This window comes from Neoarius graeffei, chromosome 25 (assembly GCF_027579695.1).
Source record: "Neoarius graeffei isolate fNeoGra1 chromosome 25, fNeoGra1.pri, whole genome shotgun sequence".
NCBI lineage: Eukaryota > Metazoa > Chordata > Actinopteri > Siluriformes > Ariidae > Neoarius > Neoarius graeffei.
In genome coordinates, this window is record NC_083593.1 from 15,230,852 (window position 1) to 15,257,871 (window position 27,020).

A 27,020-nucleotide genomic window follows, 5' to 3' on the forward strand; every position below is an offset into this window, starting at 1 on the left:
ACACTCAAACTAAAGAGCGAGTCACACAGCTTTTGATTCTGAAGAGCCGCCAGGAATTGGTATTCCAGGCAGCTCACTTTAATCCCATGGCTGGACACTTAGGGCAGGATAAGACACTAGCCCAAATAATGGCCCGATTCTATTGGCCGGGGATTCACGGCAATGTTCGTAGGTGGTGTACGGCATGCCGCGAATGCCAGTTAGTAAATCCAGCGGCCATTCCAAAAGCGCCTTTGCGCCCTCTTCCATTGATCGAGACCCCATTTGAGAGAATTGGGATGGATCTCATCAGGCCATTAGATCGGTCAGCACGAGGGTACCGCTTTATATTAGTTCTGGTGGACTATGCAACGCGATACCCGGAAGTGGTGCCTCTGCGCAATATCTCAGCACGCAGTATTGCAGAGGCACTCTTCCACGTCATCTCCTGAGTCGTAATCCCGAAAGAGATTCTGACGGATCAAGGTACTACATTTATGACACGGACACTGCGCGAACTGTATGGGTTATTGGGGATTAAGCCGATCTGCACCAGTGTGTATCACCCACAAATGGACGGTTTAGTGGAACGGTTCAATTGCACCCTCAAAAATATCATTAAAAAATTCGTAAGTGAGGACGCACGTAATTGGGATCAGTGGCTCGAGCCCTTGTTGTTCTCAGTGCGAGAGGTTCCCCAAGCCTCCACGGGGTTCTCCCCATTCGAATTATTATATGGGCGTAAGCCGCGCGGCATCCTAGACGTGCTGCGGGAAAATTGGGAGGAGGGACCTTCACAAAGCAAGAACGAAATTCAATATGTTATGGACCTGTGCGCAAAACTCCACACGCTCACCCACCTAACCCAGGAGAATTTGCGGCAGGCCCAGGAACGGCAAGCCCGCCTGTACAACAAGGGTACGCGCCTTAGGGAGTTCACACAGGGAGATAAAGTACTCGTACTGTTGCCCACTTCGAGCTCCAAATTGATCGCCAAGTGGCAAGGACCCTTTGAGGTCACACGGTGAGTCGGGGACGTCGACTACGAGGTGAGGCGAACGGACAGGGATGGGGGGCTACAAATTTACCACCTCAATCTGCTTAAACTCTGGAAGGAGGAGGTCCCCGTGGCGTTGGTGTCAGTGGTTCCGGAGAAGGCGGAGCTGGGGCCGGAGGTTCAAAAAGGGGCATTGACATCACATACCCCTCCGGTCCCCTGTGGAGACCACCTCTCCCCGACCCAGCTCACGGAGGTCGCCCAGTTGCAGACTGAGTTTTCGGATGTGTTCTCGCCCCTGCCCGGTCGCACTAACCTCATAGAGCACCACATAGAGATGCCCCCGGGGGTAGTAGTGCGTAGCCTCCCTTACAGACTACCCGAACACAAAAAAAAGTGGTTCGGGAAGAACTTGAGACCATGCTCGAAATGGGCATCGTCGAGGAGTCCCACAGTGACTGGAGCAGCCCGGTGGTCTTGGTACCCAAGGCCGACGGGTCGGTCCGGTTCTGTGTGGACTACAGAAGCGTCAACGCAGTGTCTAAATTCAATGCGTACCCAATGCCTCGTATTGATGAGTTGCTCGATCGACTCGGCACTGCTCGCTTTTATTCGACACTGGATTTGACGAAGGGATATTGGCAGATCCCCTTGACTCCCCTATCCCGAGAAAAAACGGCCTTTTCCACACCGTTTGGTTTACACCAATTCGTCACCCTTCCGTTTGGGCTGTTTGGGGCGCCTGCTACGTTTCAGCGGCTGATGGACAGAGTCCTCCGCCCCCACACCATGTATGCAGCCGCGTATCTAGATGATATCATCATCTATAGTAATGACTGGCCAAGGCACCTTGAACATCTGAGGGCCGTCCTTAGGTCGCTGAGGCAAGCGGGGCTCACAGCCAACACAAAGAAGTGTGCGATTGGGCCGGTGGAAGTACGGTATCTGGGCTTCCACTTGGGCAACGGGCAGGTGCGTCCCCAAATTAATAAGACGGCAGCGATTGTGGCCTGCCCGAGGCCCAAGACCAAAAAGGGGGTGAGACAGTTCCTGGGGCTGGCTGGCTATTACCGTAGGTTTATACCTAATTATTCAGACGTCACCAGCCCGCTGACTGATCTCACTAAAAAGGGGGCCCCAGATCCCGTCCAGTGGACGGAGCAATGCCAGCGGGCTTTTTCAGAGGTAAAGGCTGCACTGTGTGGGGGGCCACTTTTACACTCCCCTGACTTTTCTCTCCCCTTTGTGTTGCAGACCGATGCGTCGGACAGAGGGCTGGGGGCAGTTTTGTCCCAGGAGGTGGAGGACCGCCCCGTCCTCTACATCAGTAGGAAGCTGTCAGTGCGTGAGGGGCGCTACAGCACCATTGAAAAGGAGTGTCTGGCGATCAAGTGGGCGGTCCTCGCCCTCCGTTACTACCTGCTGGGGCGCCCTTTCCCCCTCTGTTCGGACCACGCGCCCCTCCAGTGGCTCCACCGCATGAAAGATGCCAACGTGCAGATCACCCGTTGGTATCTGGCACTCCAACCCTTCAATTTTAAGGTGGTCCACAGGCTGGGGGCGCAGATGGTCGTGGCGGACTTCCTCTCCCGTCAAGGGGGGGGAGTCGGCTGCGGGCCGGATGGCCGCCCGGCCTGAGTCGGGCGGTGGGGGTATGTGGCAGCGGGGACGTGGTCAAGCGCCGGTCTGTGACAGGAGGGCGGAGTCAGGGAAGGTAAGTGGCAGAATCACTACACCTGATGGCAATTAACCTGTGTTTGTGTGTGTATTCCCAGTGACCGCACCCTATTTAAGGAGGGAGAGCAAGAGCAGAGCAGCTCATCCCGAAACCAGATGCCGGTTGTGTGTGTGTCTGCATTAACCGTATTGTTTTCACTGAAAAGTGTGGCAATAAAAGCCGTAGTGTACAAACCTGATCTCTGTCCTGCCGTCCTCTGTGGTCCACCCTTAGTGGGAACTGTTACAATGACATAAGTCATTATGTGTTTCAAACCTTATGAAACACATAATGACTTACGTGTTTCATAAGGTTTGAATTACTGGCCACTGACGAGGACAAACGCTTTGTTCCTCGACATAATGTGCATTGCACGTAGACATTTTTGCCTTTTATTTCAAGTAATGAAAAGTAATGGCTGTATTTCCAATTTGAAAATGCAGTCTTCGGCTGACCGCTCGCCATCGCTGTGTCTTCTGATTGAAAGTGTGCGCAGTAGTACAGTAGACGTAGCCTACCTACGTATGTTGTCCAAATCTACTCTGATTGGCTTACTATGCCGTTGTCTCGCATCTCCCCTGCCCCACATTAAAGCAGAGTAAAAAAAGGCTGAACGAGCAGCATGCCAGATGAAAACAGCTTTAATAAAGTAACGCATAGCATTTTATTGTAAGTAACGGGAGCGGCGTTATAACGATGTAAAAAGTAATTAGCTAGATTACTCGTTACTAAAAAAAAAAACACCGTTAGTAACGCCATTTATTTCTAACGCTGTTATTCCCATCACTGCCTGTACCACAAATTACTGCATCAATGCTGTGTGGCATAGAGGTGATCTGGTCCCATAAAGTTCTGATGCGTGTAAACCTTCCAGTCAAGTGTTTTCTGTCATTGGTACCATTTCAGCTGCCCTCACGACGCTAAACAGCATTGTCTGATTTTTACAGGATGGAGGAGATGACCGATACAGTGGTTAGCACCGTCGCCTCACAGCAAAAAGGTCCTGGGTTTGAGCCCAGTGGCCGACGGGGGCCTTTCTGTGTGGAGTTTCCATGTTCTCCCCGTGTCTGCGTGGGTTTACTCCAGGTGCTCTGGTTTCCCTCATGGACCAAAAACATGCAGTGATGTTAACTGGCTACTCCAAATTGTCCATGTGTGTGAATGATTAAGAGAAGGAAACTTCTATAATAATCCAGTCAAAGGTAACGGGAAACCACGCCTGTAATGTTCCCGAGAAACTCTAATGGAAGTCAGTGGCCATGTCATTGTAGTGACATGCCAAATAGAGAGAGAAAGAGCAAGAGATGAGTGTCCAGCAAAACACGGGATCTGGATCTTCACAGCATCTGATGAAAATCTGTGTCATCAAGAAGGCAGATGCCTCAGCAGCTGAAGATGTTGGAATCATCCTGGAGGGTGTCAGGCTGATCAGTAGTCTAGGAAATGTAGCATGGGCATGTTCCACTCTTCTTAGCCTGACTTATGCACTGAACCTCAGCTACCCCAAAGAGCTAAAGTACACATTTGAGGCATTTCAGAAACTTTTGACGGAGGTCGAAGGCTAAAGTTTTCAGCCACCCTAAAGAACAAACTACTGGACGCACTAAAATCCTTGAATGGATTTTAGTTTTATAAAAGACTGCTGAGTATATTTTAAAAAATATATTATTTGGAAGTGGGCACATAGGAAAGTGTAAAGTATAAAGTTTCCTTCAATATGTTTATCATGGGGCGGCATGGTGGTGTAGTGGTTAGCGCTGTCGCCTCACAGCAAGAAGGTCCGGGTTCGAGCCCCGTGGCCGGCAAGGGCCTTTCTGTGCGGAGTTTGCATGTTCTCCCCGTGTCCGCGTGGGTTTCCTCCGGGTGCTCCGGTTTCCCCCACAGTCCAAAGACATGCAGGTTAGGTTAACTGGTGACTCTAAATTGACCGTAGGTGTGAATGTGAGTGTGAATGGTTGTCTGTGTCTATGTGTCGGCCCTGTGATGACCTGGCGACTTGTCCAGGGTGTGCCCCGCCTTTCGCCCATAGTCAGCTGGGATAGGATCCAGCTTGCCTGCGACCCTGTAGAACAGGATAAAGCGGCTAGAGATAATGAGATGAGATGAGACATACTGTCCCAACTTTTTCTGATTTGGGGTTGTAAATATGTCTTGAGCTAACGTTGCCATTTCTCGGCAGATTTTCACCAAATTTGGCAAGTAGGTCTGGGGATGACCTGGAATTTTGCAAATATAAACAAAATTCATGTACAGGCCCCGGGTGGATGTTTGGATTTTTGTTTGTCTTGGGTTAACATCACCATTTCTCGACAGATCTTCACCAAATTTGACATGGAAGCCCGGGGGCAACCCAGAATTTTGCAAAACCTGAGCAACGCCCGGGTACCTGTACCCTGTACCTGTACTCTGCACGATGGCAATCAAGTTGAGTCTAATCTAATCTAATGTAAATACATACATGTAATGGCTCTATTCGAGAGCAACAGGAGCAGCTCCCAGCAGGGTGCATTCTTTTTCTTTTTTTGCATAGAAGCGTTTCATTTTATGTTAGCTGTTCATCTATCCAGCCATCCATTATCCATAACCACTTATCCTGTGTAGGGTCGTGGGCAAGCTGGAGCCTATCGCAGCTGACTACGGGCGAAAGGCAGGGTACACCCTGGACAAGTTGCCAGGTCATCACAAGGCTGACACATAGAGACAAACAACCATTCACACTCACATTCACACCTATGGTCAATTTAGAGTCACCAGTTAACCTAACCTGCATGTCTTTGGACCGTGGGGGAAACCGGAGCACCCGGAGGAAACCCACGCGGACACGGGGAGAACATGCAAACTCCGCACAGAAAGGCCCTCGTCAGCCACTGGGCTCGAATTCAGAACCTTCTTGCTGTGAGGCGACAGCGCTAACCACTACACCACCATGCCGCCCGTTTATGTTAGCGAGCTATATCGTTTCGAGTAGAGCATATGAATATTTTGATTTTTCAGAGCTATTAATTGTTTAAACAATTAATCTAACAGGGCACGGCTGGACAAAAATAAACAACTGAAATCTATTGTCTCGTATTCATCTTTTGATCTCAAACCCAAATGTTTTTAGTGTCCAGCAAAAAGAATTGGCTTTGCAGTTGCATTACTTTAGGATGGGATATATACTGTGTACACACACACACACACACACACACACACACACACACACACACACACACACACACACACACTCTCTGGAACACCTGTACACTCATACAGTTATCTAATCACAGGATGATTTCTGGTTTTCACATCATTCTGTTACAATTGTCCTGGGATTTTCACACACAACAGTCACCGGAATTTTCTGGAGACTGTTGTATCTGAAAATCCTCAGGGGATCAACACTTTATGAAATACTCGAACCAGCCCATCTGGTACCAACATCCATGCCACGATCAAAGTCACAGAGATCACACTTTTTCTTCATTCTGATGTTTGATGTGAACATGACCTGAAGCTCTTGACTTGTATCTGCATGAGTTTTTGCACTGCCACCAGATTGGATGATTTAAATAACTGCATGAACGTACAGATGTTCCTAATAAAGTAGCTGGTAAGTAATGGATCTACTCCAGAGCAGCATACTACTTCTGCATAGTGTGTGATTGTATGTTAGCTAGCTTTCCAGGTCAGTATATGAATATTTTGTTGGGTTATTTTCATTGTTATAGTGTTCATGTATGATATATGGAAACGAGTGTTTTACTGGGAAATACGGCACTTGTATTTTTCATACAAACTTAATCCGGGACATAGATAACCAAAACCATAACAAAAATCTCTATATGTCATTCACAAGGAAATTGATTAATTGTTTTGATAAATTTGGGTACTTTTTGTTTGTGAATGTGTCTATATAATAAAAAGAAAATCACATATTGGCTTGAAGAGATGAAGTTTATCTTCTCGTGTTGAAAAACTCACATTTGTAGTACAAAATACTCCGCAGTTCTGGGTGACGCATTTAAATAATATTGGCTGGCTTTGAGTGGTCTATCAGGTATATTCCATTCAGCTAGCATGATATTGAACTCGTCGAAGATGAGAGATGAGTTCAATATCATGCTAGCTGAATGGAATATATCTGATAGACCATGAAAAAAAGCCAGCCAATATTATTATTATTATTATTATTATTATTATTATACATAATCTTTTCATATCAGTATTCTCAAAGGCCAATGCTACCTTACCTGCAACTCGGTGCTGTTAGTGTGGCAATGCAGTTACCTTACAGCCAGTATAGAAGTAGCATTAGCAAAGGCCAACGCTAGCTTACTTGCAACTCGGTGCTGTTAGCGCGGTAGTGCAGTTACCTTCCAGCCGGTGTAGTGTTAGCGAAGGCCAATGCTAGCGCAGTCAAGCTGAATATTATTAGTATTTTCCCTGTGTAATTTACTTAGTTACTTTTAAACTCAACAACGGAGCGACCTGGCAGCCAAAATTCTCTCAAAATCTTCTGGCTTTAACTAAGCAAACCTCATAACCATGTTTGTTTACAAACTGTCACAGTCACTTGCTAGCACAGAAGTTTTACATCTCTGACACGTCTCTTTTCCAGTTTTTTTTATATGTTTTTCTCTTGTAAATATGCGTAAAGAATATACCATTACATTTTGATAGCCTTTTGGGTGCTCAGTGCATCTTTCGTTTCAATTTATTTATTGAGTACTTAAACCTAGCACTGGATTAGCCTTGTCTTCTCTCTTTCCCTGTGGACAAAGCAATGATTCTGGGCATGCGCAGCAGAAAAAGTTTTGTCATTGGATCTTCACATGAGCTCCGACGTGTGACGTTGTGTTGTCTTGACAACGTGCAATATTATAACAATATTGCATGCTCATTCTCCATTGGGGAGAGTGGCGTAATACATGGAGGATAAGCGATATGATAACAACATTGCATGCCATCAATAAACCCACTAGAAGGGAATAAAGTACATGTTTTTATTCCATGGAAAAAGTGGCAGTATGTATAATTCCTGGTATCTTCACTCTAATGACATCAATCCTCCTGTTTTCCCGCTGACTAGACATGCATTGTCAAAACGGCAAATTGATTCAAAATTAAAATTCTTTTTAACTTGCTTTTTTTTTGGTGGATGTGTCTATATAATAGAATATTACACAGTGACATGAAGATATGAAGTTCATCTTCTCATGCTGAACAATATTCACCACTTGAAAATAAACTTCATATCTTCGCGTCACCGTGTAATATCCTGTATACCGGTATATGTTTTTTGTATATTTTATGATTTGTTATACGTTTTTTACACAATGTAGATATTTAATACAAATATTTTATTAAATATTGACATATTGAATGTCTCATCTCATTATCTCTAGCCGCTCTATCCTGTTCCACAGGGAAGCTGGAGCCTATCCCAGCTGACTACGGGCGAAAGGCGGGGTACACCCTGGACAAGTCGCCAGGTCATCACAGGGCTGACACATAGACACGGACAACCATTCACACTCACACCTACGGTCAATTTAGAGTCACCAGTCAACCTAACCTGCATGTCTTTGGACTGTGGGGGAAACTGGAGCACCCGGAGGAAACCCACGCGGAAAGGCCCTCGTCGGCCACGGGGCTCGAACCCAGACCTTCTTGCTGTGAGGCAACAGCGCTAACCACTACACCACCGTGCCGCCCTCATATTGAATGTAAAAAATAAATTAAAAACTAAAGTCCTGCTTCAATAATTGTCTGAAATATCTATTTTGTTTTAACAAAAAAATTGTCATGACTGACTTTTTTAAATGTTTTTTTTTTAAGGTGACTATTCTAAGGTGTTTTAAAATCAAAAGCTAAAAAATAGCAAATACAATGTGATTTTAAAAAAATCCTCTCCAGTATTATCTTGAAACGTGTGTGTGTGTGTGTGTGTGTGTGTGTGTGTGTGTGTGTGTGTGTGTGTGTGTGTGAGATCCACATAAACAATTAAATGCATCTATTTGAACCTTTTATAGGCTAACAATTCTCGAAAATTGCTATACTTAACAATTAACTTATTAGCATAACATATAATTAACATATCACAGGCTCTGGCAAAGTAAAATTTCAGGACACGTGGCGGATTAGCATGACCTGACCTTTGGCCTATACATTCCTCACATCCGAATGCAGTATGTCATGCAGCACCATTACAAAGAGCAAAGTGACGTTGTCAGGGTTTTCCATTGACACAAAAGTGCACACAGACAATCAGGGAGAGCTTTCTGGCCAATGGGATAACCTCATGGCTTTAGAACTAAGAAACTCTGATGACGGGGATGTTTCTATTATAAGCCAAACCCCTCGATGCTCCCCTTGCCAGGGTATAAAAGGTGGGGTATTGGATGGAGTGAGGAGCATGGTCCAGCCTACACCACACGGTACAGCTGAACTCAAGCAGGTAAGAGGCCAATAACCGCAAACACATACAAAATGGATGCAGAAGTGAATGGTATTGAGGAGAATTAAGTCTATCAATTGAAATACTGTATAAATCCAAAATCCTATCCAAACTCATTCCAATCAATCAAAGTTCACCAGGTCCTCATATGGATTCACCAACCTTCATTATGTTGACCCCACTATGGATAAGTCCCGTGACATTTTCTGCCCTTCCGTTCTTTCTCGTAGCCTCTCTCAAACCCTATCAACATGTCCCAGACTAAGTCTGCTTCCAGCCAGGGCACTGATGCCAAGGATAAGGGAGCCCCTGCCCCTCCTGCATCTAGTAAGGCTACCAAGACTGGAGATGCTGCAATGGGCGACTACAGAGTAAGTTTTCTTACTCTTTCAAACAAAACTTCACAGAGAATTATTTAATGTCACATAGGAAAACACAACATTGTGGTTTCAACACTCAACTAAAAGAAACTTGTTACAATAATCAAACTGTCCAGATTTACTTTGTTTTAGGATGCTTTAAATATCTGGAGCATCTACATCATCCATGGCAAATCCTAATGAAATACTTAGACTTACACTTTCTCCTCCAGATGATGCTGTTCGACCAAGAGAACTTCCAGGGCAGAATGATGGAGCTCCACAATGAGTGCATGAACATTTGTGACGGTGGATTTGATCGAGTACGCAGTATCATTGTCGAGTGTGGCCCGTAAGTTTCTTCCTAAAAGACTGTGTTAATATATATATATAGTATACAAAATGTAAAATGATGATCGCAAAAGTTATACAGACAGGTAATAATATCAAATAGACTTAGAAATTTCTCCTCTTGTATGTGTATTTATATTGTTCTTCTTCCTTTCCTCATTCTTGATCTTGACCACCTGACTCTATCTTCTGCAAATCTCAGTCTGGCAAATCTTCTGAGTTTTTCTCTCTCTCTCGGTTTAGATTTGTTGCCTTTGAGCAGACTAATTTCCGTGGGGAGATGTTTATTCTGGAGAAAGGTGAGTATCCTCGCTGGGACACCTGGTCCAACAGCTACCGCAGTGACTGCCTCATGTCGTTCAGGCCCATACGCATGGTAAGTATGACAGCATTCTCAGCATGACAGATCAGAAAATAGTCTGTGTGGCCAAACGTATGTGGATACCTGACTATTACACTTATATGAGCTTGTTGGACATCTCATTCCAAATCCAGATGCATTAATATGGAATTGACCCCCAACACACCTTTTTTTTTTTGCAACTATAACAGCCTCCGTTTTTCTGCGAAGACTTTCTACAAAATTTTGGTGTGTGTCTGTGGGAATTCAAAAGTCAAAAGTGCATTTGTGAGCTCAGGCACTGATGTTTGGTGAGAAAGCCTGGCTCGCCATCAATATTCCAATTCCCCATCGTGTTCAGTGGAGTTGAAGTCAGGAAGTCTGCGTATGGCATTTGAGTTCCTCAATACCAAACTCATCTAACCAGGTCCAGCTAAAATATAGAATGTCAAGAATTAGAAGGGGCATTCACATACTTTTGGCCCTACAGTGTACGTTCACATACTTTTGACCCTGTAGTGTACGTTTCAGAAATTTCTCCTCTTTTAACCCCACTACACAGGACCCCACGGAGCACAAGATCTGCCTGTATGAGCTGTCTGATTTCCAGGGCAATAAAATGGAGATCCATGAGGATGATGTCCCCACTCTCTGGGCACATGGTTTCTGTGACCGAGTGGGCAGCGTGAGAGTTCCCGGTGGGACGTGAGTATTAAACCATTATTTATTCATCTTTATCATCAATAATTACCTTATCCTGGTCAGGGCAATGGTGGATCCGGAGCCAACCTTGGCAATAATGGGCACAAGGTGGGAGAATTCATCCCAAATGGGACACCAGTCCAATGCAGGGCACCATGCACACCTAGAGGCAATTTAGCATAGCAAATTCACTTATCTGCATGGTTTTCAACGGTGGGAGTAAAGCAGATAATAATAATAATAATAATAATAATAATAATAATCATAATAATAATAATACATTTATTATTGTTGCTGTTGATTTATTTCACACTTTTCAAGCCTGGTGGCAGAAAGTGCTTTACGTCATGTGATAAAAGATAATATATCTGTAAAGGCATTCCAGAAAAAAATTTAATGATTATAATAATACTAAAAACTGTAAGATGTCAAATAAAATCATTAAAATAAAATTTAGAAACAAAATATGAAATGAGATTACATTCAAATAAAAGGAAAAGATGAAAAAAACTATATGATCTAAAGATAATATACAAAAACTGTAAGCGAGTAAATAAATACAACTGTCAAGACATAAAGAAACCAATTAAGAACCAAGACCATCTACAAATGCTGAACAATAAAAATTGAACTTGACTTAAAAATGGCTACAGAGCCAGCTGACCTCATGCTTGGAGGCAAGCTGTTCCAAAGTCTCGGGCTGCGTTCCTATCGTTCATCCTGTGCCCTTTCCTAACTACATTCCTTCATCATAAGGTCAAGGAAATATGTGAAGGAGAATTCAAATGGGCATAGGAAAAGACAACTGCGGTGCTAAGAGTCCAACTGCACTTACACTAATCTGTGCAATTATGCAACAGTGCATGTTGTATATGTGGGTCTGCTGTGTGAAACTACAATATTCCAAAGATGGATGACAAAAAGCGTATCTTTGCCCTGTGCGTTCTTACCACATTGTTTGATGCAGGCTATATAAATGTGGACAAGACAATGAAAAATATTACTTCATTACCAAAGTTGGAATTGAAATAAAAAGGAATAGAGGCAGTGTGGGAAAGAAGGAATTTTAAGCAGACTGTCACAGGACAGACAAGTCTAAAATGTTGTCTGTCCCTCCAAATTTCAGCCTGTCCGAATGATGGGCCAAAGGCACGGAACAATGTGGCCAGGGGTCCGGAAGCTGAAGGGCTTTAGATGCTTGGAGGTGGCTTCTCAGCCATTTCCAGGCACATTTTTGTGATCTTCAAAGGCCAAACTACACTAGACATTAGTTGCTAATTACACTACAAATTGAATATAATTTACAAGAAAATGTCAGAAGATTCAAGAAAAATATGCTTAAAGTTATACCCAAGAAAACAGTAACACACACAAGTCAGTTCCATGTCTAGAAAAAATTATGGGGGGCCAAGGATGTTCCAGTTGGTTACAACTTACTGGTACTCATATATAGGTACTATAATAACGCTCATGAAACATTATGTCACCAATGACTATTTTTTATACTATGTTTATAATAAGTCTAAGAAATTTAGTAATTAACAGTACAACTATTCTTACATAATAGAGTTAAAATTTTGAGTATGAGATTTCAAGTAACTTTGTAACAAAATGACTTTTAAAACAACTCAAAACTAGACATGGTAATATCATTTGGCATTCAGAATAAAATCTGCTGGACTAGAACTTAGAAAATAGAAGAAAATTAAAACTCTTAAAATATAAATCTACATCCTACAAAGCATATGACGATGACTGTCATTCTGATTATGAATGAAATAAAAATGCACATAATAATAACAACATAACCACTGATTGGCAGTTTGGCACCTCATATAATACTGTCCTGCAAAGTTTCATGTAAACTGAACTCTTAATCAATCAAATACCGTCAACCTTAAAACACTAGTTCAACTGCATCGTGCAATAAAAACAACAGTGAATATTGAGTGCATTATTATTATTGCCTTATTTAGTCTGCCACTCGGGGAGAGGGAGTTGCCTGTAAATTTTGGCGGGGCTAGGACCTTCGGTGGCCGAGTTATGAATTTTTAAACCCTTGCACGCACGCAAGCGGCTGGACCTAGGGCTTGTGTTAAAGCTTTCCGCAATCCACGTTCACGCCTGACGTCGGATCAGAATGACCCTGGCTGGTTCGAAAGATCTCGGGGAGAGTGAGGTGCCTGTAAATTTTGGCGGGGCTAGGACCATCGGTGGATGAGTTATGAATTTGTAAAGGCTGGCTTGAGCCAGGGCTCATATTAAAGTTTTCAGCGAGCAGCGCTCATGTGGGGGTTTCGGAGGCAAATAACAGGCTGAGGTGGGGTCGTAGCGGGCCGTGCCTGTGCTTGTTCGAAAGGGCTCAGGGAGACGGACGTGCCTGTAAATTTTGGTGGGGCTAGGATCATCAGTGGCCAAGTTACACTCTAAAAAATAAAGGTGCTTCAGTGGTTCTTCAAATCTCTGGATGGTTCCATGGAGAGTCAAAACTCTGTGATGAACCATTACATTATGCGAAAGGTTCTTCACATTGGAAATGGTTCTTCAGAGCCTGGCATTCTCTTACCATTTGCTGGTCAATGCACATAGGCTATGTTTACACAAATCTGTCTTCACTGCTCAAACAAATGGTTTAAATGGTTCTTTAAAGAACTGTTGCATGAACGGTTCTTTGAAGCCCTGAAAAAGGTTCTTCTATGGCATTGCCCTGAAGAACCGATACTGGCCCCATTATTTTTTAGAGTGTAGAAATTTTTAAAGGCACACCCACAGGGGCCCCGGTTTCACGGGCCATGTTATGACATAATGCATTCGCCCAGTGTAACATTTCGAAGAAAATTGGAAGTAGATTCGACCCATATCTTTACAATTTTTTCATGGGCCATCCGGTCTGATGCTTCTGAAATACAGACGGACAAATACGAAAATTCCCGGTCAATGTCCGCCGGTCTGGGCTTATTTCCCACTCTGATAGGCTACCAGTCACAAAACTGAAACAAAATGTCACATTGAGAATGGTTGCTCACGCTCACCTTCCTGTCCGTTCATATTTATCGACATGAATCCCATTTATTGCATGATTAATTATTTAATATTTAACTAATTATACAATTATTTGCATGAATGCACTGATGTGTCACTTTAAATGTTGCTGATGCAAGGAATTATAGGATGGAGTTACATTCTTTCTTTTTGTAAAGGATGGTCTAGTGTATCTGATGCTAAAGAAGATAGGAAAGGAAGCACTAAAGTGTCTTTCCTTAGCGTTTAGAGAATTTGAACAACACTTATCATGGCTGCTGTTTCGATACTTCCAGGTCACTTCACTCAGTTTGGAACCTTCCTCAGCAAAAAAAAAACCCCAACCTATTCGAATGCAACCTAGGAGCCTAAAGGAAAACCACACAAACATGGGGGGCATCCATGTTTTCCCCACTTTTGTGGCTTAAATGCACAGATTGAAAATTACATCATTACAAGCAACAGTTTCCTACTTCAGAGGGAAGTAAAATGCAGCATTATTCCTTATTCCAAAGGCTGCATTCAACTAAAGGTTGTAGTTCGCAATTCCTGACCAAAGTAAACCCCCTTAACGCCGAATTCCTCCTAAGGATGGTTTCCTCAACTCTGAGTTCCTCCGGGTTTAGCAAGTAACGTCAAATTAACATGGCTGTGCACAGTATCAGCAGTAAACAAAGTAGCACTTCTAATATTTAAATAGACAAGTATTTGTTTTAGATAATGTATCGTATGGCCCGGACAGTAGTTCTGACTGGATCATAAACAATAGGTTTATTTTAATGCACTAGTTCTAATCCAGTATTCTTTCTACAGTATCAACTCATTCAGAAGGATGTGTAAGAAGGACGCTCCATGTAATAAACAGATTAAGTAATGTACTGTTGTGCACTACCACAACCATCCAAGCATGGATTATTTTCGTATAACAGCATGGTCTATCGTGTGTTATTCCTTACGTAGAGAATCATTCTTATTTCTGAATTCTTAAACCTGACCATTGACATCACATTCATTACCAGTTACAGTGTTCCGACAAGTTTAACGTGTAGAAACAGTCACTGGTGAATCCATAGGTTATGAATTATTTTTTTGTATTAAAATAATGATTAAAATTCTGTGATTATGACTTGAATACTGACTCTCTTTAACTCTTTCCTTAATTCTAGTTGGGTGGGATACCAGTATCCAGGCTACAGAGGCTACCAGTATCTATTTGAGTGTGGAGACTACAGACACTATAATGAGTTTTGTGCCTTCCAACCTCAGATTCAGTCTATTCGCCGTGTGAGGGACATGCGGTTTCACCAGCGTGGTCGCTTCACCCTAACTGATGCTAAAAACTCAACCAAGCCTTCTGTGGAGTAAAGCCCTCTTATGGTGCTTTTAATCCCTTCTTTGATTGTTTGATTTTTATCCCCTCTCTGATTCTCACTTGAGATTGATCTCAACTGTACCAGACGTCAAACTGACTTCTTATGACACAAATAAAAATCTAAGAAAATTAACTTTCTAATCTGAATTATTTCTTGTAAAGGCTTTTAAGGTTTGTACCTTAGCCAAGGCTGCATCATCCCAATAGTACTGTACATCCTATGTCCTTTCCTAACCACTCGGATGGAAAATATCATGAGGTCAAGGTAATATGTGAAGGAAAATACGGTACATTAGGATGTCGGAAAATCCAACTGCACTTACACTAGGCTATACAATTACGCGATTACAGATGTTACTGACGTAGTTGTGCCACGTGAAATCACAATGTTCTACATTATACTACAAAAAAAACACATCTTCGCCCTGTGCATTCTTACCATGCTGTTTCATGCAGGTGATACAAATGTGGACAATGGAGTTCCAACAAGGTTGGAATTGAATAAAAAAGGAAAATAGGTGACCAGTCACTAAACTGAAACAAAATAATGTCACATTGAGAATGGTTGCTCATGCTTCCTGTCCATCCATCCATCCATCCATCCATCCATTATCCGTAACCGCTTATCCTGTGCAAGGTTGCGGGCAAACTGGAGCCTATCCCAGCTGACTATGGGTGAGAGGCAGGGGGGTACCCTGGACAAGTTGTCAAGTAATCACAGGGCTGACACACAGAAACAAACAACCATTCACACTCACGGTCAATTTAGAGCCACCAATTAGCCTAACCACCGCAAGTTGGCCTAGTGGTTAGCGCCTCTCGATCGGGAAATCGCGAGTTCTACTCACGGTCAGGTCATACCAAAGATCATAATAAAAATGGTACCTACTGCCGTCTGGCAAGGCACGCTGCAATACAGATGTGAGTGGGGAGTCAAACTCTTGCGGTTACCAGAGGACTAGCCCCCCACTGTAACCCTAGCTATGTAATAGGCAAGAGGCCAAGGGCTACGGAAATGGAGATCGGCGCCGCCCTATGCACCACATGGTGTGGGAAGGACTTTGATTATTTGAATTAGCCTAACCTGCATGTCTCTGGACTGTGAGGGAAACCCATGCAGACACAGGGAGAACATGCAAACTCCACACAGAAAGGCCCCTGTTGGCCATTGGGCTTGAACCCAGAACCTTCTTGCTGTGAGGCGACAGCACTAACCACTATACCACCGTGCCACTTTCTGTCCTCTCATACGTATTGAAATGAATCCCAATTATTGGATGAAAATAATTGTTAAATTTATGCCAGGTAGGATACTTAGATAGAGTAGAGTGGGGGAAAAGCCCCCCTTAAGGAAAATTCAGTTTTTCTCCAAGTTGAAATGAACCATGTGTTTAGTTTTAATCATAGTTTTTGACAACAGTGACATGAACAATAATGCCACCTAAAGTTTGCCTAAAGTTAATACTTAATTTTTTTTTTTAACAAAAACAAACATTGTGCCAAGGGGGCCTTTTACCCCCCCAGTGGGGTAAAAGGCCCCCTGAGGTGGGGCAATAGGCCCCCCTCACTCAAAAAAAGCTGTTTGGATAGCAAAAGTGTTTACTTAAGCCTATAATGTGAAAGAAACAAGAAAATATCCCTGAATTAATGAATAGATGCATTATTTTATTATATTTCGCATTTTAATTTCAATTTTTTTTTATTTCAATTATTTTTAATATTAAGTTCAAATTACTTGCTTTACTCAACCAGGTAAGCGAGATGTTATTAAAAACTATGTATCTGCTATTCAGAAATGTATGAAATACAGTAATTATGATAAAAGGAAACGATGCCCCCTGGGGGCCATTTACCCCGCCATTAAGGGGGTGTTTTACCCCACAGACTACACTTTTACAAAAAAGGGTCTTACTTTCAAAATGTGATTAAACTTTTTATACCTAATGTAATTTTTTTAACGTACTGACTTGTCTACTCATACCACATACACAGCTGTGATATCTGACGAAATAGCAGCTATCTAAATACAGTTTTACTGATATCTGAAAATTATATCACTTACCATGAAATTTGATTTCTCTCCACTGCGTTGCTGATATGCGAGCCACAGTGGATATTTGTACATCCCCGTTGTCAAGCCAGTCCATAGTAACAATAGAAATGTAACTTTGCGCCATCTGGTGGTTATTTTGGGTAAAACAGGCCAGGGGCGTATTACCCCACGAGGGCGTATTACCCCACTCTACTCTAACTGAGTTTTGTTGACTGGCAGCCTGTTTTTGTTTTTTTTTAGTTCCAACCTGAGAAGTAATATTTTTCATCGTGTTGTCCACATTTATAGAACCTGCATGGTTAGATGCATTTTTTGTAGTTCATTTTCAAAACACTGTAGTTTTACACAGCAGACTGACGTAAATAATATGCGCTGTCGCATAATTGCGTCGACTAGTGTGTCGGATTCTCTTTCCACCACAGTTGTCTTTTCCTCTGTTATATTCTCTTTGAGTACAATTTAAGTTATATTTTTCTATAAAGTCTGTGTAACTTAAAATGATACCATTACAATCCATTAAATCAGTTACAAATATAATGCCTCTTTCAAACCAATTACTTCTGAAGACTGATTTCCTGTTTATTGTGATTACTCTGTTGTTCCATAAAGTTGAACTATGAGGAGAAAAATTGTGGGTAAATATCATTTTCCAAAAATGAAGAATCTGTTTATGAAAATTAGACAGCTTTATAGGGATCCTGTTTACATCAAAATCACATTTCAAAATAAAATCTAAACTTCCTATTTTCTTAAACAAAGACCTTGGGATGTGAAACCACATTGAATTTGGCTGTGACAGACAAGGTTTTATCCAGTTTATTCTAAAGGTGCCGATCATTGATTCAAATTCTGGAGCTTTAATACCACCCTTGTCATACTCCTTAACGAGTTGGGACCTTCTAATATAGTGAGTTTTATTTCTCCATAAAAACTGGAAAATAACTGTGTTGGCTTTCTTAATATTTTTTGAGGAAATATACAGGGAGTGGCAAGGATAAATCAGTTTGGAAATACCTTCCGCTTTAGCTAAAGTGATTCTGCCAGAAATAGTGAGGTCTCTGGTTAAAATTTTAAGTGATACCCAGTTTTTTATATCTGACCAAAAACAATGAGAAACAGGACATAAATAAAACAAATGCTCCAGTGTTTCATCATCACTATTGCAGAAGGAACACTGATCCACCTCAAAATTAAATCTTTTTTTTAGAAGCTCTGCCACAGGATAAATCTTATTGATGATTTTGAAATGCGTTTCTTTAACTTTAGGCAAAATAGGCCATTTAATAAATTTTGAATATGCTTTGTATAAAGTGCCGGGAGTTACCAAATTAGAACCCTGCCAAGTTATCCCTCTGCAATAATCATGAAACACTTTGGATTTCAAAACATTACTAATGAACTTATTATTACATTTTTTATCAGTCAAATTATATTCTCCAATCAATAGATTTGGTAGTACTATTAAAGGATTATTGTATACTAAACAATTGTGAATCAACTGGGTCAAAGGTAAAGGAATCACATTACATATTTTGTTATATTCCCTGGATTTATTAATGACTTTAAAAGGTTTTTCTTGTCTCTCAAAAAAATAGACTGTAAAATTGCAAGGCAAACAAGTATAGACATTGCTCGTTATTTGTTATTGTAATTTATGAATCCTTTTCATTTTGTGTCTCTGCTCCGTTATGTGTAACAAAACAGGATACAGAGATCACATAAACTCACTATTCATAAAATCACACGTTGAAATTTATGGATCTAGTCAAATTCAGAACAGCACAAATAATGTACAAAGCAAGAAATAATCTATTGCCAAAAAATATACAAGGAATGTTTAGTGAGTGAGAGGGGGATATAATCTAAGGGGAGACCTAAATTTTAAAAAACCAAAGGTTCGAACAAATATGAAAAGCATGTGCATATCGAGCTGTGGGGTGACTTTATGGAACAGACTGGAGACAGAAATAAAACAAAGTGCAAATATAAATCTGTTTAAAAAAAAGGTACAAAAAATATTTTTAAACAAGTACATGGAAGAGGGAGTATGTTAACGGAGGATGATGAGGGATAAATCTATAAATAGAATAGGGTTGATTGTTATATTAGAACTAACTTAGTATATGGTATATATGGTATATATTTATTTATGGGGATAGTTTATATATTTATATTTACAGGGATAGGTATGTAGTGGATATTTATTTTTGTAATTATATATTTATATAGATATTTATGAAGTGTATATATATATGGTATATAGTTATATATATATTTTTGTAGTTATATATTTATATAGATATTTATGAAGTGTATATATGGTATGTAGTATATATTTATTTTTGTAATTATATATTTATATAGATATTCATGAAGTGTATATATGGTATATATTTTTATAGGTGTATTAATGTAGTTTGGATTTCGGGGTAGTTAAAAAGGGGTGGGAAATTAAAAAAAGTATTGTACTTCTTCCCACTCCTTTTTCGAACAATGTGCGGTGTTTTGTAATGTCTTAGCTCTTTATGTTATTTTATTTTTTTAGGGGCCAAGCAGCGAAGCTGGCGAAGGCCCCTAATGAGTTTGTCGGTTTTCTTATTATTTATTTATTATTATTATTATTATTATTCAACTTTCTTCTCCTATGGGAAGTCAATGGCAGCCCATAGAACCACACATAGGAAAATGCTCAAATTTGGCACACACATTCGAGACAGTCTCAGCATTCCCCACAACAATTTTTAGGTCCCCAGCCCCAACCCTCTAGCGCCACCAGCAGGTCAAAGTTGCAGGTACATTTCTGCTTGTAACTTTTGAACCGTTGGTCCGATTTTCAAAAACTTGGTATCCCTGGAATCCTTGGGTCAAGACGAATCCAACGCACCCCATGACGTCATTTTCCGCCCATATAGTTTTCCCGCCATTTTGAATTTTGTGAAAATCACTTAAAATGCTTCTCCTCCCTCAATTTTGGACCAATTTCTCCCAAACTTGGTAGATGGCAACTTTGGACTAAGCTGCACAAGAAACTTACCCGGTTTTTAGAATTTCATAAGCGTTTGGCCGTGGCAGCCAATCAAAATTGGAGGCGCAGACGCCAAACAGGAAGTGTGCTCATATTTCGGCCGGCCTTTGGCGTATCTTAACGAAACTTGGTGAGTTTATGCCATACCCCTCGCTGAAGGACCCCAAAAAATTTGGAACAAATTGGCTGCTAGGGGGCGCTATAACTAGGAAAAATGTCTTTTGGCTCATATCTCATGATGCGTTTTGGCTAGAAACAAAATTCCACTGCCTATGGAATCCTTGGGTCAAGTCGAATCTATCGCACCCTATGACGTCATATTCTGCCTTGAGCATTTTCCGCCATTTTGAATTTTGTTAAAATCAATGAAATTCTATGGAAACCCATAGAACCGTCTGACGACAGGTTTTCAAATTTGGCACACTGATTCTAGGCTGCCTCACGGTTCTTGTCAGCAAATTTCAACTCAGCATCTCAAACTCTCTAGCGCCAACAACAGGTCAAAGTTGCAAGTACATTTCTGCTTGTTACTTTTGAACCGTATGTCTGATCGTCAAAATCTTAGTATGGCTGGAATCCTTGGGTCAACCCGAATCCAACGCACCCTATGGCGTCATATTCCGCCTGGTATATTTTCCGCCATTTTGAATTTTGTGAAAATCAATTAAAATGCTTCTCCTCCCTCAATTTTTGACCAATTCCTTCCAAACTTGGTACATGGCAACTTTGGACTAAGCTGCACTAAAAACTTACCCGGTTTTTCGAATTTCATAAGCGTTTGGCCGTGGCTGCCAATCAAATTTGGCTGTGCAGACGCGAAACAGGAAGTGTGCTCATATCTCGGCAGCCCTTTGACCTTTCTTAACCAAACTTGGTGGGATTATGCACCACCCCTCCAAAATGGCCCATACCACATTTGGTGCACATTGGCCATTAGGGGGCGCTATAACTTTCCAAAATGTGTTTTGGCTCTTACATCATTGAGCTCATATCTCAGCAGTCTTTTAGCACAGACACACACACACCTAGTACACTGGAAGTAATTTCAGCCATCACAGTCAATCGAATTTGACGGTGAAGCCGTGCATGCCTCTAACCGTCTGGTTGGAGGTACATTCCTGCTTGTAAACACTTCCTGTGCGTGCCTATGACCGTCTGCCTGGTCAGTTCTTTCTGTTGCCATGGCAACTTAGGCTGGGTCACCCTGCTTGGCCCCGGATTGCTGCTTGCAGCTATATTTAATTTCTCGTTTTCTTTCTTTTGTATGTACAGATAGTTACATGCATTTTTATACATGTTCGAAATAAATAAATTCATTCATTCATTGTTCATTTAATTGCCTAATTTAAAATGTAATTTACATGCAGCTTATTTGTTTTTGTTTGTTTTTTTGTTTGTTTTTTCTCTTACATGTATCCCCAAATCTGTAATTTTAATCCATATCCTCCCTGAGAGTTTGTACATTTTCCTTTGTTTAATAAATTAAAAAAAAAAAAAAGTCTTTCCCTCCGTCCTTATTTACCTCATGCCGTTTTCCAGTGTAGTCAAGGAAACGTGGTTAGGAAAGGACATAGGACGGACTACTGGAACGCGGTCTATGATTCCTCTATGATAAAGGAAGCATTATTCCTTAGCAAGGCGCTTACTTAGATACTTCCGGGTCATTTCCTTAGTTAGGATCCTTCCTGTATGAAAGAGACTATTGGAACACAGCCTATGTTCTTTACCGCGAATGATAATGGCACATGCGCAGTACAGCTTAAGTATGTCCACCAGGTGTCAGAGACACTGCACTATAAAAGCGTGAAATACATCAGCGACGAAGAAAAGATTGAACATGGCAGTACTTTTTCAAGCTCGGAAAGGTCAGTAAGTAGATATTTTTCGAGATATACCTGGCGACTTCATGTTTAACTCCTCTAGCTCACGTTTAATAGGTTGTATGGTTCGCTTTAGGTGTTTATATGGTGTAATATTGATTGTTTTAAAGGGGTCTGCACAGTGGGGCTGCTTGTCCCGGACAATAACCGAATGACAGCTGAAGTGGTTGTTCTTTCACACATCCACCTGTTTTGTCAGAAAGATATCAGCTGGTGTTAATGATCAAGCTGTAATCCTGACAGTATTGTGCGAGCAACTTTTAGTCAGTGTTAACTGGTTTGGTTTGTAAACCAAAAATATCAGCAGTAATATGTGAAATACTTAGTCAATTATGTTTTTCGTAATTATCAGCTTGTATGTACAACCCCGATTCCAAAAAAGTTGGGACAAAGTACAAATTGTAAATAAAAATGGAATGCAATAATTTGCAAATCTCAAACTGATATTGTATTCATAATAGAACATAGACAACATATCAAATGTCGAAAGTGAGACATTTTGAAATTTTATGCCGAATATTGGCTCATTTGAAATTTCATGACACCAACACATCTCAAAAAAGTTGGGACAGGGGCAATAAGAGGCTGGAAAAGTTAAAGGTACAAAAAAGGAACAGCTGGAGGACCAAATTGCAACTCATTAGGTCAATTGGCAATAGGTCATTAACATGACTGGGTATTAAAAGAGCATCTTGGAGTGGCAGCGGCTCTCAGAAGTAAAGATGGGAAGAGGATCACCAATCCCCCTAATTCTGCGCCGACAAATAGTGGAGCAATATCAGAAAGGAGTTTGACAGTGTAAAATTGCAAAGAGTTTGAACATATCATCTACAGTGCATAATATCATCAAAAGATTCAGAGAATCTGGAAGAATCTCTGTGCGTAAGGGTCAAGGCCGGAAAACCATACTGGGTGCCCGTGATCTTCAGGCCCTTAGACGGCACTGCATCACATACAGGCATGCTTCTGTATTGGAAATCACAAAATGGGCTCAGGAATATTTCCAGAGAACATTATCTGCGAACACAATTCACTGTGCCATCCGCTGTTGCCAGCTAAAACTCTATAGTTCAAAGAAGAAGCCGTATCTAAACATGATCCAGAAGCGCAGACGTCTTCTCTGGGCCAAGGCTCATTTAAAATGGACTGTGGCAAAGTGGAAAACTGTTCTGTGGTCAGACGAATCAAAATTTGAAGTTCTTTATGGAAATCAGGGACGCCGTGTCATTTGGACTAAAGAGGAGAAGAACAACCCAAGTTATCAGTGCTCAGTTCAGAAGCCTGCATCTCTGATGGTATGGACTTGCATTAGTGTGTGTGTGGCATGGGCAGCTTGCACATCTGGAAAGACACCATCAATGCTGAAAGGTATATCCAGGTTCTAGAGCAACATATGCTCCCATCCAGACGACGTCTCTTTCAGGGAAGACCTTGCATTTTCCAACATGACAATGCCAAATTACATACTGCATCAATTACAGCATCATGGCTGCGTAGAAGAAGGGTCCGGGTACTGAACCGGCCAGCCTGCAGTCTAGATCTTTCACCCATAGAAAACATTTGGTGCATCATAAAACGGAAGATACGACAAAAAAGACCTAAGACAGTTGAGCAACTAGAATCCTACATTAGACAAGAATGGGTTAACATTCCTCTCCCTAAACTTGAGCAACTTGTCTCCTCAGTCCCCAGACGTTTACAGACTGTTGTAAAGAGAAAAGGGGATGTCTCACAGTGGTAAAAATGGCCTTGTCCCAACTTTTTTGAGATGTGTTATGAAATTTTAAAATCACCTAATTTTTCTCTAAGTGATACATTTTCTCAGTTTAAACACTTGATATGTCATCTATGTTCTATTCTGAATAAAATATGGAATTTTGAAACTTCCACATCATTGCATTCCGTTTTTATTTACAATTTGTACTTTGTCCCATCTTTTTTGGAATCAGGGTTGTAGATAGTACACTCTGGACTGCACAGAAAAGGATCAACTGAAATAACTCTGAATGCACATGACTTGCAATAAAGTGAATCCCATCTATTTGCTTTTTGTCATTCGGGTAAAGGTCAAAGCATTTATTGCCACATAAAACGAGTTTCCATGTACAATGAAAGTCTTCCTTTGCTGCCCACTTTGGATGCAGGGAGGATAGTAAAAATAAAATAAGTTGAAAGTACAATAGTTCTAATGTACTGTGTAAAAGCCAATATATGATCCATTGCAAATATATACAGTCTATAATGTGCCATATTATTCGTTTGCAACCACGTGATCAAAACTGCTTGCGGCATTGACCGCCGCCATGTTGGAGGATACACAATCAAATAATATAACGTCTGTAAACAGTGTTCCAAGCGATGACGTAACTTTTATAATACATGGGGCCAAATTACTCAATTCTGATTGGTCAATCAAGGAGGGCTTTGCCCCCCCCCCCCCGCCCCCCCCAACACGGGGCCGTATTTCTGAAATGCTATTGGCTAGTTCGTTGCTTGGTTACGGTTACAAAAATGAGCAAATTTTGTCAACAAAATGGCTGACTGCGGTCTGCGCAGCCATCTTGGAAGTCACTCGCTCCAGAGCGCTCATAGAGTACACGTCATAGAGTACACATTCACCGATTCGTTTCTGCGTTAGAGGGCTTAGAAGCTTGGATTTTTTAAGAATTTAGACATCTGAAGTGATGGAGCACTACTGTGATAGTTTAGATAAGCAGGCACGGGAGCATTATGCTGAGAAGGTACGTTTCATTGGGAATGTAGATCCATACACTGTTAGTGAGAAGGAATGGAAAGCTGACCCCAGCTTGTTGCCGCATGTGACATACATCGATCTTGTGAACTATCTAGTGTTTCACCCAAGTCCATTTTGTGAACTAAAGCATGTGTACATAAACATTACTAGGCCTAGATCTTAAATGCCATTTGATGCAACAATGCACTGCAGTGGACATAAGCTACCTAATGTGACAAATATCCATTAATCATTGCTGAAAGTACATAGAAAAGAGAGTTTGTATCACATTTATTTTAGTAACTATGAAATTCAAGACAATTTAACCTACCGGTCACAAAGTGATCAGAACAAATCCGGATACAATCAAGTTGTCCTAAATTTGATCGGTTGATGGTAGCCAGCCACTGTCGTCTCCTCCGCTCGCTTTTCTCCTGTGCTGCAGTTCCCTGGTTAGTCACGACTTTAGGGAGTCTGTGGAAGCTTTTGCCACCCTTTCCCCCCCCCCGGCTACTACAGCCAACGATGACACACGTATTCGGCATTGTCACCCCTTTTTGCTTCACTGAACAACAATGCACTGAGACAGCGACCTTTGACTTCCAATATGGCCGCCGCTGGGTTCGTGCTGACCTCGAAGCACTCTATATTTGACGAAGAAATGATAAACCAATTGAAAGCTGCAAGCAAAAATGAAGATGCCAAAAAAAATGAATTTTTGGCTTTCTGTGTTTAAGAAATGGGCCACAGAAAGACAGACAAATAAACGACTCTCTAGTGGCACAGGAATGCTGTCAGTTAGACAAGGTGCTATCGCAGTTTTATGCAGAAGTGAGGAAAGAAAATGGGGAAAACTACGAGCCAAACTCTCTTAAAGTGCCATTCCACCATTGGATGTATTTTTTTTTGGCATAAAATACAATACATTTTATGACATGACTAGACAGAGAAGTCTTTTAGCTTCAAAATGATATATCAAACATAATTTTTTGACAAGTATATTAATTTTGCGACCAAAGTCACCTACCCTTTTAATTTCCACGCGGTAGTGAAACGTGATGTCATTGGCAGGTTCCCCTTCTTGTGTGACGTTGCACAGATTATCAGCAATGGCGGCTAGAACGCGATCGTCAGCTTTGGAAAAGAAGCAAAGGAAAATGGCAAGTAATGCCCAAAGGAGACGGTCGATGGTGAATATCGGCACAGCAATCGACAAGTGGAAATCGCGTTCTATCTGCCATTGCTGATAATCTGTGCCACGTCACACGTGACGTGGTACACAAGAAGGGGAACCTGCCGATGACATCACGTTTCACTACCGCACGGAAATTAAAAGGGTAGGTGACTTTGGTCGCAAAAGCCCTGTCTGGACTTTGACTGGGCCATTCTAACACATGAATGTTCTTTGATCTAAACCATTCCATTGTCGCTCTGGCTGTATATTTAGGGTCATTGTCTTGCCGGAAGGTGAATCTCCTTCCCAGTCTCAAGTCTTTTGTAGCCTCCAACAGGTTTTCTTCCAGGATTGCCCTGTATTTAGCTCCATCCATCTTCCCATCAACTCTGTCCAGCTTCCCTGTCCCTGTTGAAGAAAAGCATCGCCATAGCATGCTGCTGCCACCACCATGTTTCACAGTGGGGATGGTGTGTGCAGGGTGATGAGCAGTGTTTTTCTGCCACACACAGCGCTTTGCATTTAGGCCAAAAAGTTCAACTTTGGTCTCATCTGACCAAAGCACCTTCTTCCACGTCTTTGCTGTGTCCCCTACATGGCTTCTGGCAAACTGCAAACGGGACTACTTATGCCTGTCTTTCAACAATGGCTTTCTTCTTGCCACTCTTCCAAAAAGGCCAGATTTGTGGAGTGTATGACCTTGTAGTTGTCCTGTGCACAGATTCTCCCACCTGAGCTGTGGATTTCTGCAGCTCCTCCAGAGTGATCATGGGCCTCTTGGCTGCTTCTCTGACCAGTGTTGTCCTTACTCGCTCTCAGTTTAGGTGGACGGCCATGTCTTGGTAGATTTGCAGTTGTGCCATACTTTTTTCCATTT

General features: G+C 41.7%; 3 protein-coding genes across 4 annotated transcripts in view; 2 read left to right on the forward strand and 1 right to left on the reverse strand.

The window, feature by feature from the left end:
* Positions 1-21,959, reverse strand: part of cryba4 (crystallin, beta A4) — a 34,951-nt gene extending 12,992 nt beyond the window's left edge. Inside the window, exons 1-2 of one of the 2 annotated variants that reach the window (XM_060909143.1) lie at positions 21,878-21,959; positions 10,934-11,047 (exon numbers count right to left, since the gene is read on the reverse strand). The gene's annotated coding sequence lies outside the window, so the exon portion shown is untranslated. Of the gene's footprint in view, positions 1-9,710; positions 9,797-10,933; positions 11,048-21,877 lie in introns of those variants that run through there. The other variant, XM_060909144.1, reaches the window with a different exon arrangement.
* crybb1 (crystallin, beta B1) lies at positions 9,248-15,270 on the forward strand. Its single transcript, XM_060909617.1, has 5 exons — positions 9,248-9,503; positions 9,725-9,843; positions 10,086-10,218; positions 10,745-10,887; positions 15,072-15,270. Exons 1-5 carry the CDS (start codon positions 9,384-9,386, stop codon positions 15,268-15,270), a joined length of 714 nt encoding a protein of 237 aa, XP_060765600.1. The 5' UTR covers positions 9,248-9,383.
* A 218-nt stretch (positions 21,960-22,177) lies between the features above and the next one.
* Positions 22,178-27,020, forward strand: part of acads (acyl-CoA dehydrogenase short chain) — a 46,307-nt gene continuing 41,464 nt past the window's right edge. Inside the window, exon 1 of the mRNA XM_060908865.1 lies at positions 22,178-22,220. Coding sequence (XP_060764848.1) covers positions 22,193-22,220 — 28 coding nt within the window. The 5' untranslated portion in view covers positions 22,178-22,192. The remainder of the gene's footprint in view (positions 22,221-27,020) is intronic.